The 15951-nt window shown below is 44.9% G+C and overlaps 1 protein-coding gene across 1 annotated transcript; it reads right to left on the reverse strand.

The window, feature by feature from the left end:
* Positions 1-350: 350 nt before the first annotated feature.
* LOC123107021 (uncharacterized) lies at positions 351-1816 on the reverse strand. The gene is made up of 3 exons (XM_044529031.1): positions 1515-1816; positions 1197-1434; positions 351-609 (listed from the first exon to the last, which is right to left on the reverse strand). The coding sequence occupies exons 1-3, from the start codon at positions 1773-1775 to the stop codon at positions 548-550; spliced, it is 561 nt and encodes a 186-aa protein (XP_044384966.1). The 5' UTR covers positions 1776-1816; the 3' UTR covers positions 351-547.
* Between the last annotated feature and the right edge of the window lie 14135 nt (positions 1817-15951).

Here is a 15951-nt window from a genome sequence, read left to right on the forward strand (position 1 = left end):
GATAAACATTGATGAAAGTTTTAACTTTTTTCAAACTTTTGTGATGAAATAACATATGATAGAAAAGTCTGGAAAAAAAGAAAAAAATTCGATGCTCCAAAAATGCTTTTCAAAAATAGGTTTGTTCGCAGCAATTGATTTTTGTTTTTTTGGGACAGCCTAGCACGAAATGCTTTTCATAACGATAAAAAACAAAAAATTTCTTTTAGGAAGTTAGAAAGCTTTCTTAATCATTTGGTGTTTATGAAACCAATGCAACCCCAGGTACAAAAAGAGTGGATTTAAATACTTTTGGAGACATATTCTACATTTGGAATTACGTCTTGTGCAAGGGAGTCAAGACTGATTCAAAATCAATGCCAGGACGAACTTTACATGAATCCCTGGTCTACGCTGTTGTAAAGAAAGAGCAACCTATTATTCACATCGCTATAGCTAGCTAGATGCCTAGCTTCACATGGTTCACATCATTGCAATGATTTATCCATCTTATACATACAGGCGTAGATCTGATCGCTAGTTTGTCGTGCCTACTGATCTCTTAGAACTAAGCAAGGCCCATGCATCTCTTAGCAGAAAACCAAAGAATCCAGAAGAACGCGACCCAACCTGCAATGGTATGCATGGTCAGACGGATTACTGCAAATATGCTTGATTAACGTTCTGCATTTAGCTGTGCACATGTTTCTGGGTCATTGATAATAAGCAAAATATGTCTGAAGAGCTCTGGTTTCAGTTCGAACACCATTCTAAAAAGAAAAATCCGCGGGTCATGGGCGAAACTGTGTTAACGCCCTATTACTCTTTGCTCATGTTCCTATTTGAAGAACCATATTCATGCCTACCACATCCCAGTTTGTACTTGACCTGGTGTCTGTTGCTAACGTGTTTTTCAGACAATACTTTTAACCACTACTTCATTGTTGAAGGTGAACATCTGATTACCATTTCGGAACGAACAACCAAATGACAACACGTTGTTACCAGCTTAACCTACTCCCTTTCGTCCCATAATATAAGAACGTTTTTTACACTAGTATATGGGACAGAGGGAGTACCGAATATTGATTTGAGGTGCTTTATACTTATGATGAACTCTTATAACATATCTAGATCTTTTTCGCAAAAAGAGAGGTCGAGGACCACCGAAAAAACAAGAAGCGTTTCAAGCAAGAGTGATGAAACGTTAGACGTACCACTGGCAATCGTGATGGCAACGACTGTTGCCACGGTCGTTGCTGAAATAACAATGATGGCGACTGACACTGCCCCGATGTACATCGCCGCCGCGAAAGCGAACAGCACAGACATGAATCCTCCGGCGGCAGCCAGGGACATTACGATCGAAGTGATGATGGCGGTCGTCGTCGCCGCCGCGAGGAGGAATGTGAAGATTAGGAGGACAGTCAGCGGCACGGAGGCCATGGATCCAACCTGCGGGGGGTCAATGATGTTATAGTTGCTGGCGCGATCCAAATCATGGTGTCCTTGGGCTTATGAAAGCGGAGGCTCACCGACACGACGAGCAGCGCGCGGACGGAGCCGCCGTCCCTTGTCCACGCCACCAGGCGGCGCGCGGCGTCCTCCGTCGTCTGGCGCGGCCACCATCTCTCACGGACGCGCGTCGCGTCGTCCAGGGGGCGTCGGGGCAGCGGCTGGCCATCGTTGACGATGCCGCAGTGCACGACCGGGGGAGTGTCCTCCTCTCCGGAAGATGAGTGGGAGGAGGTGGCCTCGCCGTTGGCGCGCGCGCCGCCGTCCGGAGCGTCGACCATCGATCATTCGGGCAGTGGTCGAGTGATCGAGCGAGAGTCAAACGCTAGCGCGAAAAATGCTATTGGGACTGAGACCGATCCAGCGGGCCAGTGTTGTCTGAGCTCACTACTGGGCCGGCCCAGTTGCCCCACATGTGAGAGCACAGCATCGTGCCATTCGGTCCGTTGAAGGGAGCGAAATCACCAAGCGGTAAAAAAACAAAACCCCAAGGGGTATCCCTTTGATCGCTCATATTTCTTTTTCTTTGGTGAGACAAAATCTTGAACCGTGTGTCCAAACTACTAACCGTTTAAATTGTTGTGTTCATCACGTCGAGATCTTTGAAACTATATATCTCATGTTGATAAGTTTGGATAAATGTTATTTCTGGGTTATGCTCTCAGCTAGTACTGAACGGCAATCTGCTGGACACGGTACTACTAGGAAAAGTCCTATTAATGGCGCATCGGTTTTGCCTACTAATGGCGCATCACTGGTGCACCATTAGTAGCACGCCACTAGTAATTTTTACTAATGGCGCATCATTGGTGCGCCATTAATATCTGGTATACTAATGGCGCACCATCCAATGCGCCATTAGTATATAACACCATGCGTCATTAGTGTGCCTCCCAGGGGCCATATTTAACCATGTGCTTTGGCACACGAATGGCGCACTGCGGATAGATGCGTCATTAGTATACTTGGCATACTAACGGTGCACTCTGTAGTGATGCGCCATTAGTATGAATATTAGGTTTTATTTTTTTACTTTTCTGATTTTTGCACATGTTACAAAATATATTATTTGACAGAATATAGACAGTAGCACACAACAACAGCAGATTCATCGAATATAATAAAAGATTAGTCTCCGAACAATTCATCATATTAGTCTCCGAATTCAAAAGACCGAACAAAAATAAAACATTATAAGTCTTGAGACCGCGAGTATCGAGTTTGTCGGAAGTAATACTAATCCTAACAAGTCCTACTAATCATCATCATACAACTTCTACTCGTTATTCATAACAAGTCATACGATCATTATCTTGATAGTCATCGAACCAACCCTACTTAATTGTTCTTAGCACATGATCATCAGTATTAGGCAGGACCTAAATATCCCATTTAAGCTAAAATAGCATAAAACAATATAGACCCTGACTCTCCATTATGGAGAATGGAGAACATCCTGTCTCCAATTCTTGCGCTTCGCTTCCTTTTGCTTCCAAGAAGCTCCTTACGACTGTCCATACATTTTTTCCATCCTTTGATTTTCATGTCTCCACTTCTTTTAGAAATCTCGTATGGACAGTTGAGATTCGTAGGACGACCTGGCTGTATGTTCAAAACATTAACACTACCTTTCTGATACATCATATGAGGCACACAATTCTCTGGGATTATCTGTTGAAAAACATAGTAATAACTTCATAGTTAGCAATGATGTACTAGTTTTAGAAGTATGCAAAAGATGCACGGATGTCGTAATAGTAAAAATCTTACCAGGGTATCTCCATGGTAGTTACCGTAGTTGAACACATGCACTAGTGGCACGTATTTACCATAATGTTGAGGAGTTTGTTTGTGGATAATGTAATTCTCAATGTCAGTACAAAATCCGACCAGATGATTTTTCTCCTTGTAAGTTGTTAATTCGGAGCCATCGGTGTAGTGGGTTTTGTCTACCATCTCCCGCACATTCTTTGAACAATAAAAATAAGCTGTCAATGGAAATAAGCTGTCAACTATTTTGAAATAAACAATATAAATTAGCTAATAACTATGTTTGAGAAACTCACATAGCGGTAGAACTGGAGGCGTATCAACAAGGACCCAAATGTCCATATTGTCTTGGTTGATGTCAGGATTACCAAGATCCATGGTGATAAGCATACCCTCATCAAAACCATACATCTTGCAAAATGCTTCCCAATTTTTGCAACCAAAATGGGTTACGCTCTCAGAATTATATAGATTTACTTCAAAGTCCACATCGTGATGAGTCCTTAGGTGAATTTTCTTTGTTTCAGAAATTTCATGGTCTTCAAAATCCATCCTCTCCAAGACATAGCGTCTTGCATGGCATGGGATAAGCTATACTCGAATTGTAAAAGATGAAAATTACACGTTGAAATAGTTGAAGTCATGCTTAATTATGAAAATAACACTTGTCGTCGTTGTGTACCGTTTCAACTTCGAAGGTCTCCTCGAGCTTAATGCTGAAGCGCCGATCATCGTCCAGGTGAGGCATGTCGCACAGACCTCGATCGTCGTGGCACCAGTCGCACTCCGCCGGGAGACTTTCGTCGTCCGATGATGATGACGACATATCCTACGTTCATAATTCAAAACTACATCATTTAGGGTTTGTCGACACCGAGGCATCCTAAAAGCTAAGCTTTTATCATTTAGGGTTTGTCGACGCTGAGGCACCCTAAAAGCCTAAGCTTTCATCATTTAGGTTCTTATCGACACCGAGGCACCCTAAAAGCCAAGGTTTTATCATTTAGGGTTTGTCGACGTCGAGGCACCCTAAAAGCCTAAGCTTTCATCATTTAGGTTTTGTCGACGCCGAGGCACCCTAAAAGCCTAAGCGTACATCATTTAGGTTCTCATCGACACCGAGGCACCCTATAGAAGCGAAGTTAAGTTTTCATCATTTAGGGTTTATCGATGCCGAGGCACCCTAGGTTGGGCCTAATCACTTGGCACTAATCACTTGGCTCTATTGCCACCTATGTTGGGTTTATCATCTAGGGTTTATCGATGCTAACGAGAATTCTAAGTTGGGCCTAATCACTTGGCTCTATTGCCACCTATGGTTTAATGCAGCAAGAATGGCGGGGCAGTTGATCCTACTTAACTAAGTACTAAGATACCCCGGCCCATGCATTAGTCGCAAGTACCCCATATGTCCTATTTTTAGCAAAGTCATGCTAAAATTCACGGAAAATTTCAGCATGACCTTTGCTGAAAATAGGACATATGGAGTACCCGAATTTGCCGGAACGGAAGTTAATCGACATTCCGGCAAACTCAAGGGCCTCTCGGGGTACCTGCAAATTCATTACCCCACCCCCACCCAGCTGCAACCCCACAACACCCCACAATATCATCACGACACGATGGTCGGAGACAAAACCCCCCAATATCATCAAAATACTCCAGTTATGAAGTAAAATTCCTGAAGTGTTCCAGGAGTAGAACCTGAAGTGTAGTCAGTGGCTTCACCTATGTGCATAAAAATCATAAAAATTCAAAATCATTTGAAACCTGATCACTAGTCATTCAAAATCATTCAAAATCAAAATCTACTAATTAGTTCTTGTGCTCATCCAGTAGCAACATCTTTCATACATGATCAGTAGTCATGTACCAAATTTTTATTTAAACTGAATTTGCAAATCAACAAGAGCTCTACTAGTTTCAGACTAGATTTACACTAAATACACTAGAGTATTTGACCAGTAGTCATGTGAACTCTTTGAATTTGTAAACACTTCCAGACTTGAGCATTGAGAGTTCACAATTGCAAAAAATGTCCCTTGTTCCTGAACTTGTATTGTACTCCATTCATTCAAGCAGAAAGAAACAATTATTGTTGATACTCATGTGCTTCTTTCCAAATAATTTTATTTATTCAGAGTTTGAGAAATTTTGAACAAAAAAAGAACGCAAGATACAGACTGAATTTGATGTTCAAAAATAACTGATAGTAGCATGCTATGGTACAGATAAAGTTGGGTCATAGTAACACACAGTAACATTTCTGGAATCCAAATTGAAACAATAAATCACAGCTAGCTAGCAACTGAAAATCAAATTGGCACTTTCTCCAAACTCATACATGTCTTCTCTTTTTGTAGCATCAGTGCTCACCTCGATGGATTAACTGAATTTTCTACAAACACCAAGTACTAGGGCACACAAAAGTTCTGAAATTTGTGTGCCTAACTGAATTAACTGAATTTTCAGTAACCGAATAAACTGAATTTTCAAAACTGACAAATATTAATAGGTTGACTATAGCAAATCCAATTTGCATGCTTCACTACATATAATTTACAATAATCCGAGGGGACAAATACAGCACTGGAAAAGTCAATTCAGGTTTATCTGAATTGGCAGCTACAGTGATGCCATTTAAAGCTAGCTAGAGGGAAAAGCCATTTAAAAAAATCCTCTCATCTCATATGAGGAGTGTTAATCCTAAGACTAATAGTTTGTTGTGCAGTACAGCTACAGTGATGCCCTGTCCATTTTGTCCCTCCCCGACTAGATACTAGAGTAGCACTGTTGATGCCCTGTTCTTGCTGAACTTTATGACAGTATATACAACAACTTATCCTCTTAAGCCAAAACAACTTTCTAAAAGCCAGATGCAACTTGTTGAGCTAATTTTGAGCAGAACTCCTTGAGGAACTAGCAGCAAAAGGTACTGAACTAGCAGCAAGCTTGTGTTATTGCTTACTAAGGTACTGAACTGATCAGAACTTCAGAACAGTGAGCTTTACATACTAATTTCAGAGGGATTTGAACCTAATTTGACCTAAATTCGAGAGGGATTTGACCTTATTTTGCATCTACACTAGCCCCTAATCCATGGCTAGAGCTAGTAGTAGGAACACATGGTAGAGTAATTAGGCAGCCTTGAGGAACCCAAATCCATGGCTGCTAGATCGAATGAAACAAGGAGGGGAGTTGGGGGCACCTTCACCTTGGGTGTCTGAACGACGGCACCGTGGATTTAGAGGTCTAGGTGGAAGAAGCCCTTGATTGCGGCGACTGTGGTGGCTGGGTGCGCCCCTCCCGCTCCTCCTCCTCGAGCAGGACAAGGTCGGTGGCTGCACAGTGAGGAGAAGGCCCTCCTCTCCTCTCCGGGCGTCGTCCTGGTCGCTTGCCGACGTGGTCTACCTGTAGAGACGAGACAAGAAGGGGCCAGGGGTTTGGAGTGGAGGGGGGCTTACGGGCGGAGGAGGACGGGCGGAGGAGGACGGGCGGCGGCGCAGTAGGGGCGGCGGAGGGAGGCGCTGCTGGGCTCCTGTGCCGGCTGCGGGGCAGCGGAGGCTTCAGACGGCTGGGTGTGCCGCGACGTCAAGCTGGCAGTCGTGGCGGCAGGCGGGGGAGCCGGAGCGGGTGTGGAGCGGGCGCGGGGGTCGTTGGAGCGGGCCGGGGGTCGTCGGAGCGGGCGCGGCGGGGGAGGGAAGGGGGATCTGGCGAGGAGAGGGAAGGGGGGATCGGGCGAAGGGGTATCCAGCTAGACACTATAGCAATGGCGCACCACCCTCTAGTGCGCCATTAGTAGTTTTTTTTTCTGATAGCAATGGCGCACCCTCCTCTGGTGCGCCATTAGTAACTTTTTTTCTGACAGCAATGGCGCACCCTCCTCTGGTGCGCCATTAGTAACATTTTTTTCATTATTTCTTGTTGCATCTAATAATTTGTTTTTTATCAAATTTGTTATTTTCATGAGGACTAGAAGAGAAGATATCATCAAATATCATCAATTTTTTTTGAAAATATCATCAAATTTGTTTTTTTATTTTTAATTGAAAATATCATCAAATTTGTTATTTGAAGATATCATCAAATTTCTTATTTGAAAATATCATCAAATTTGTTATTTAAAAATATCTTCAAAAAGTGGGGGAGGGTGCGGGTGTCGGCGGCGGCGGTGGAGCGGGCCGGGGGAAGGTGCGGGGTGTCGGCGGCGGCGGTGGAGCGGGGGAGGGTGCGGTGGGTCGTCGGCGGCTGTGGAGCGGGGGAGGGTGCGGTGGGTCGTCGGCGGCGGTGGAGCGGGGGAGGGTGCGGTGGGTCGGCGGCGGCGGTGGAGCGGTGAACTTTTTTATTATTATTTTTTAAAAATGAAGAGGGGAGAGGAGGCGCGGGTGGGATCGAGATCGAGATGGAGGGGGAATCGAGATCGAGATGGAGGGGGATCGAGATCGAGTGTCCTCATGAATATTCAATATTTTATCATATTGAATATGAAAAAATATCATCAAATTTGAAAAAATATTCATGAATTCAAAAAGTGCCCATGAAATTTAAAAATATTCATGATATCAAAAAGTGCCCATGAAATTTAAAAATATGCATGATATCAAAATATATACTAATGGCGCACTTCTACAGGGTGCGCCATTAGTAGTTTAAACTAGTAATGGCGCACTGTGAGGCGGTGCGCCATTAGTAGTTTTGGAAAAAAAAGAATAAAAAAAATTCAGTACTGGCGCACTCCATGTCTGGTGCGCCATTACTAGTTAGAACTAGTAATGGCGCACTTCGGTAGGATACGCCATTAGTATGTATGTAAAAATAAAAATAAAAAAAATTATCACTAGTGGCGCACCTATTTTCTGGTGCGCCATTAGTGTCTTCCACACTAATGGCGCATCACCAACTGGTGTGCCATTAGTATATAGTAGTGGCGCACTACTTCCCTGGTGCGCCACTAGTGTCAATCCTATCTATAGCCCTTTTCCTAGTAGTGCGGTCTTCACGTCCGATGCATCACCTGTGTGGAGAGGGATTGTATTTGGCCTAGAACTCTGGAAGAAAGATGTTGTTTGGAGAGTTGGAAATGGGAATAGTATCCAAACCCTTAGGGATAATTGGATCCCAAGGCAATCAGGACTCAAGGTTCTATCTCTTAAGGCCTGGAGCCGAATCAGATGGGTTAATCAGCTCATGTTGCCGCAAGCAAGGGAGTGGAATGTGTTGGAAATATTAGCACTTTTCTGATTAGACTAACCCACGAGTAAACAATAAGCATGGTATAAAAGATATGCATCTCAAAGATGTACCTAAGCATACTAGCACGTACAGAACATAGAAGCGAACCATCTATGAGCAGCACATATATGGCTAGTACAAGTACGAGTAAACGAGGGATGAACAGATCATACCCTCCGGTTGGCCAGGCCAACACGGCGGCGGCAGCAGCCGCCTCGGCGTCGTCCGTGGCTTTCTTCTTGGCGGCGGCATCGTTGGCCATGGTGTCGATGTAGGGGAAGTAGTGGAAGCAGAGGCGGACGGGGTTGGGGACAGATCGGGAGCAGTCGCGTCGAGACGCTCCCCAAAAACCTTATTGCCGTTCTCCCGGGCAAGATCTCGAATGACAAGGTTCCGGAGGCACCTGCTCTCCCGACCAGCCATGCATGCGGTCATCGGGATGGGGTCGTCAGAGAAAACACAGAGTGAGGAATAGTAGATGACGGCTAGGTTACGCGAGAAGGAGGGGATGAACTGAACTAGGTCACTCCACTGGGCAGAGCCTTCTTATATAGTCAGTCGGGTAGAAAGTCATGGGCCTGGCGGAGGCCCACGACCGAGTCGACGCACTCCCGGGAAGGGAATCGTCGTTCCCGGGAAGGGCCGCACACCCGCGAACGGGGTCAACGAATCCCGTCAACGCAAGTCAGTCCACAGTCCAACGTCTCGGACAGTGGCCCTCCTGTTAGAGACTCGTTAATTAGTCCCTGATTAATTAATTCATTCCTGAGAAGCAAAAAACAAGCTCCGGCTCGGCTCATTCCTGCAACCCGCAACCCGCGGCGCGCGCCTCATGACGAGGCGAGGCGTGGTGAGGCGGGCGGCGGCGGAGGAGGAGCGCACGTGTACCACTCCTCTTCCCAAGCTCCCAATGGCAAGTGGTAGAGCATCCTTTATAAAGGGGTCTCAGCTCTCCTCAACTAGCAAGGTGGGACTAATCTTCCCATCACCTTCCATCTCATACATGGGCCTCAAGATTAACCGGGGATTAGTGTCTTATATGGGCCTAAGCTCATCCATAATCCAACAATCCTCCACCAGATCTCGAGGCACATAAGTTTGTCAACTGTTCCAAACAATGTTTGATATATCAGAATTTTCAGTGGAGACTGTTAAGTTGAACTTCCACCTAGAGCAACAGGATTCGACTTCTTCACAACTGAACAATGGACTATGCTTGAATTGTCAGTTTGGCGTGCAGAAGTTTTGCCTATTGTCAGCTGATACGTGGCTGCCGAAGGCTAAACCCCACGGGGGGAGCTTATTAGTCATACTCCGTACCTTCTCATGAGCTTCCTAGAGATTACCCAATCTCATAGACTGTGACCAGCAGTCGGACTCACATAGGTGTGTTCCTCCAAAGAATACTCTGTAGGTTAGCATCTTGCTTACATAAGCTTTGGAACACATTAAGACAAAAGTCAGCCTGCCTTACAGAATTGAGAGTATTATGCATCTCCAATAGAGTGGGTTAATTAAGGATACTCTTCTCAGTTGACCACTGGATTGTTTTCCCAGGTCCTAATTCGCAGGATCTCCGATCACATAGGTTGGGTTACCCCCATGGAAACTTACGTGGGTCTCATACCCATCTCCCTCGATGTGTTTTCTATCACAATCCGTGATAGCCCTTTCATAAAAGGGTCTGCCAGATTCTTAGCCGTCTGGATATAATCCAACGCTATTACTCCGGAGTTTCTTGATTTTCTGACGGATTTCAATCTTCTTCTTATGTGCTTTGTGGATTTCATGTTGTCCTTTGAACTCTTAGCCTTGGCAATCATCGTTTGATTGTCACAGTTCATAAGGACAGCTGGCACTGGTTTGTCAACCACCGACAAATCCATCAAAAGATCTCAAAGTCATTCTGCTTCGACGCATGATGTGTCTAATGCTGTGAGTTCTGCTTCCATAGTTGATCTGGTTAAGATCGTCTGCTTGCAAGACTTTCAGGAAACAACACCACCACCAAGTGTGAATACATGTCCACTTGTGGCTTTCATCTCATCAGCATCAGATATCCAATTCGAATCACTATACCCCTCAAGTACCGTCGGGTACCCAGAATAGTGAATTCCATAGTTCGCAGTACCTTGCAAGTAATGCATCACTCGCTCAACAGTATGCCAATGCACATCTCCCGGATTGGAAACAAACCAGCTCAGTTTGCATACAGCAAATGAGATGTCAAGATGAGTAGCACATGCTAGGTATATCAGTGAACCAACCACTTGAGAATATCTCAATTGATCTACAACCGTACCTTCGAACTTTCGAATCCGCACGCTAGGATCATATGGTGTTGTAGAAGTTTTGCAGTCCGAATATCAAAAACGGCTCAAAATCTTCTCAACATAGTGGGATTGTAAAAGTGTAATTCCACCCTCAGAATTTCTCAGTAGCTTGATGTTCAAGATAACATCAACCACTCCCAAGTCTTTCATCTTAAAGTTATGAGATAGAAAAGCCTTGACCTCCTCAATGACCTTGAGGTGGGTCCCAAATATCAGTATGTCATCGACATACAAACACAATATAACTCCTTCGCCCCCATCATAGCGATACTATACACATTTGTCGGCTTCGTTCACAACAAAGCCAGCAGATGTCAGAGTAGTGTTGAACTTCTCATGCCATTACTTAGACGCTTGTTTCAGGCCATACAAGGATTTCACTAGCTTGCACACCTTTCTTTCCTGACCATTTACTACAAAGCCATCTGGCTGTTGCATGTCAATTTCCTCGTCTAGCTTTCCGTTAAGGAAGGCCGTCTTAACGTCCATTTGGTGAACGAGAAGACCATGTGAGGCAGCCAAAGCGAGTAACACTCGAATGATTGTCAGTCTAGCTACAGGTGAATAAGTGTCGAAGAAATCCTCTTCTTCTTTCTGGGTATAACCCTTGGCCACAAGCCTAGCCTTGTACTTCTCAACAATACCATCGGGCCTAAGCTTCTTCTTGAACACCCACTTACATCCCAATGGTTGACAACCATAAGGACGATCAGTGATTTCCCATGTCCTGTTAGCCAAGATGGAATCTGTTGGGGATATAACTATTAGGTATGACCCGCTGATACGTCCATTTTGCATCATGCTTATATATCGATATTTATTGCATTATGGGCTGTTATTACACATTATGTCACAATACTTATGCCTATTCTCTCTTATTTTACAAGTTTTACATAAAGAGGGAGAATGCCGGCAGCTGGGATTCTGGGCTAGAAAAGGAGCAAATATTAGAGACCTATTCTGCACAGCTCCAAAAGTCCTGAAACTTCATGGAAGACGTTTTCAGAATATATAAAAAATACTCAGCGGAAGAAGTTCACCAGGGGGGCCACACCCTGCCCAAGAGGGTGGGGGGCGCGCCCCTACCTCGTGGGCCCCCTGGTGGCCCTCCGATGGCCGTCTTCTGCTATATGAAGTCTTTCAATGGAAAAAATAAATCATAAGCCATCTTCTCGGACGGAACTCCGCCGCCACGAGGCGGAACCTTGGCGGAACCAATCTAGGGCTCTCGCGGAGCTGTTCTGCCGGGGAAACTTCCCTCTGGGAGGGGGAAATCATCGCCATCGTCATCACCAATGCTCCTCTCATCGGGAGAGGGCAATCTCCATCAACATCTTCATCAGCACCATCTCCTCTCAAAACCCTAGTTCATCTCTTGTATCCAATTCTTGTCCCCAAGTCCGGGATTGGTGCTAGTAGGTTGCTAGTAGTGTTAATTACTCCTTGTAGTTGATGCTAGTTGGTTTATTTGGTGGAAGATCATATGTTTAGATCCTATATGCATATTAATACCCCTCTGATTATGAACATGTTTATGCTTTGTGAGTAGTCATGTTTGTTCCTAAGGACATGGGAGAAGTCTTGCTATTAGTAGTCATGTGAATTTGGTATTCGTTCGATATTTTGATGAGATGTATGTTGTCTCTCCTCTAGTGGTGTCATGTGAACGTCGACTACATGACACTTCACCATTATTTGGGCCTAGAGGAAGGCATTGGGAAGTAATAAGTAGATGATGGGTTGCTAGAGTGACAGAAGCTTAAACCCTAGTTTATGCGTTGCTTCGTAAGGGGCTGATTTGGATCCATATGTTTCATGCTATGGTTAGGTTTACCTTAATACTTTTGTTGTAGTTGTGGATGCTTGCAATAGAGGTTAATCATAAGTGGGATGCTTGTCCAAGTAAGGACATTACCCAAGCACCGGTCCACCCACATACCAAATTATCAAAGTACCGAATGCGAATCATATGAGCGTGATGAAAACTAGCTTGACGATATTCCCATGTGTCATCGGGAGCGCTTTTCTCTATATAAGAGTTTGTCCAGGCTTGTCCTTTGCTACAAAAAGGATTGGGCAACCTAGTGGAATCATCAATTAGAGTCATGAAGTATATCTTTCCACCTTTAGTCAACACATCATTCATCTCACATAGATATGAATGTGTGAGCTCTAATGGTGCTAGGTGTCTCTCCTTCGCAAGCTTGTGAGGCTTACGAGGTTGCTTAGCTTGCACACACGCATGGCACTTAGAGCCTTTGGCTAAAGTGAAACTCGGGATTAAGTCCATCTTAGCTAGCCGCGTCATACAACCGAAATTTATGTGACAAATACGTGAATGCCAAACCTCAGATTCGTTCACATTAGAATGAATTTGGTTCATGACTTTATTACAGAAAGCCTCCAGGGAAAGGCGGAACAAACCACCACAGTCATATCCTTTTCCAACAAACAGTCCATACCGAGATACGACTACTTTGTTAGACTCAAATACTAACTTACACCCTTCTTTGCATAGAAGGGATCCACTAACGAGATTCTTCTTGATGGAGGGGACATGCTGCACATTCTTTAGTTGCATGATCTTTCCCGAAGTAAACTTCAGATCTACCGTGCCAACACCATGAACAGAAGCATGCGAGCCATTCCCCATTAGGACGGAACAATCTTGTGCGACCTGGTAAAAAGAAAACAAAGACACATCAGCACATACATGAATATTGGCCCCAGTGTCAACCCACCAATCAGTCGACTGGCAAACTGAAAGAATGGTAAACAGATTACCATACCCAGATGCCGCATCATTGTTGCTCAGAGTGATATTCACAGACTTGGAGTACTGTGATGGCTTCTTGTACTTGTTTGGGCACTTGTTTGCCCAATGTTCATCTGAACCACAAGTAAAGCAGCCATATCTCTTTTTGTCTTTCTTCTTACCCTTCTTCTTAAAGGTAGTATTCTGCTGGACAGAGTTCTTTCCCTTGAACTTGTGGAAGTTCTTCTGCACCACATTGGTGCTAGAAGAACCCTCTGCCCCTTTCACGTGTGAGTCCTTTGCTCTCGAGTTCTGCTCAACACTGAGATGACCGATGACATCCTCGACAGAGAATTCATGTCTCAAGTTCTTGAGAGAAGTAGCAAAGTTCCTCCAACTAGGAGGGAGTTTTGCAATAATGCAACCCACGATGAACTTGTCTGATAACTCACACTTCAGGAGCTCTAGCTCCTTAGCAATGCACTGTATCCCATGAGCCTGGTCCAATACAGAACGGTTATCAACCATCCTGTAATCATGGAACTGCTCCATGGCATACAACTCACTGCCAACATCAGTTGCACCGAATTTGACTTCGAGTGCATCCCACAAGTTTTTGGCAACCCCCATATGAATATATGCGTCAACCAACTTGTCTCCAATCACACTCAGAACTGCTCCCAAAAAGATTGTGGTTTCCTCCCTAAATGCCTTCTCCTGTTCAGGAGCAATCATTTCTGTGAGGGACACACCACCAACCCAGAACATGTTCATCGCTGTGAGCCACAAGGTGGTCCTAGTCTGCCAACGCTTAAAATGCGTCTCGGTAAACTTTTCTGGTTTCAGAGTAGCAGCAAAGCCATGAATCAAAAAGTGCCCAAAATAAGGTTTTTGGATTGTTGGAAATATTAGCACTTTTCCGACTAGACTAATCCACGAGTAAACAGTAAGCATGGCATAAAAGGTATGCATCTCATAGCTATACCTAAGCATACTAGCACGTACAGAACATAGAAGTGAACCATCTATGTGCAGCACATATACGGCTAGTACAAGTACGAGTAAATGAGGGATGAACAGATCATACCCTCCGGTTGGCCAGGCCAATGCGGCGGCGGCAGCAGCCGCCTCGGCGTCGCCCGTGGCTTTCTTCTTGGCGGCGGCGGCCATGGTGTCGATGCAGGGGAAGTAGTGGAAGCAGAGGTAGAAAGTCATATGCCTAGCGGAGGCCCACGACCGAGTCGAAGCACTCCCGGGAAGGGTCGCACACCCGCGAACGGGGTCGACGAATTCCAACGTCTCAGACAGTGGCCCTCCTGTTAGCGACTCGTTAATTAATCCCAGCTCCGGCTCGGCTCATTCTCGCAACCCGCGGCGCACACGCGTCGTGACGAGGTGAGGCATGGCGAGGCGGGCAGTGAAGGAGGAGGAGTGCGTGTGTACCACTCCTCTTCCCAAGCTTCCAATGGCAAGTGGCAGTGCAGCCCTTACAAAGGGGTCTTAGCTCTCCTCAACTAGCAAGGTGGGCCTAAACTTCCCACCACCTGCCATCTCATACATGGGCCTCAAGATTAACTAGGGATTAGTGTCTTATATGGGCCTAAGACCATCCATAATCCAACAATCCCCCTTATCGACAAGCTATTCCATAATTTTGACACCGAGGAAATATGCAAAATAAAGATTCCTCTCAATGAGACTGAAGACCATCTAACTTGGAACCATGAGAAAAATGGCATCTTCATGGTAAGAAGTGCTTATAGATTGGGTATGAACTTGAAGCAACCGGAGGAAATAGCCGGTTCATCTCGTAGCGTCAGCACTGGAAGGGAAAATCTATGGAATTTGATCTGGAAAGCGCAGGTCCCTCATAAAGTTCATATTGTTGCCTGGAGAATTGCCACAAATTCACTTCCCACAAAGGAAAACAAAAGGAGGAGGACCCTAGAAATTGATGGAATATGTAATATATGTGGTATAGAGAAAGAGGATGCTCACCGTGTTGTTGTAAACTGCACCAAGGCTAGAGCTCTTAGAGAAAAGATAAGAGAACATTAGGCATTACCAAGAGAACCAGTACTTGCCGAACCTAATCCGGATTGGCTGTTAAATGCTTTAAGTCAGTGCTCTGGACACATGCAAGAAAAACTACTACTGGTTCTCTGGCGATCATGGCATCTTAGGGAGGATATTGTACATAATAAAGGGGAAGCAAAGATCTCAGACTCGGTCCTTTTCCGGAAGAATTACTGGAAAACGTTGAACTCTGAAGCCCCAACTGAAAGTGATATCAAAGGGAAAAAAACTCTTGCATGTTACTGAGATGCGGTCGTCACCAGAAAGAATTATACAGCCAATATGTCACTA

This window comes from Triticum aestivum, chromosome 5A (genome assembly GCF_018294505.1).
Source record: "Triticum aestivum cultivar Chinese Spring chromosome 5A, IWGSC CS RefSeq v2.1, whole genome shotgun sequence".
Lineage (NCBI taxonomy): Eukaryota > Viridiplantae > Streptophyta > Magnoliopsida > Poales > Poaceae > Triticum > Triticum aestivum.

Bases quoted from the DNA above. Each gene is read 5' to 3' on its own strand.
- LOC123107021 (XM_044529031.1), bottom strand. From the start codon at position 1,775: ATGGTCGACGCTCCGGACGGCGGCGCGCGCGCCAACGGCGAGGCCACC. The intron at 1,435-1,514 runs GTGAGCCTCCGC...GACCCCCCGCAG, and splicing joins GCGCGCTGCTCGTCGTGTCG to GTTGGATCCATGGCCTCCGT. The intron at 610-1,196 runs GTACGTCTAACG...ATACCATTGCAG, and splicing joins TGCCATCACGATTGCCAGTG to GTTGGGTCGCGTTCTTCTGG.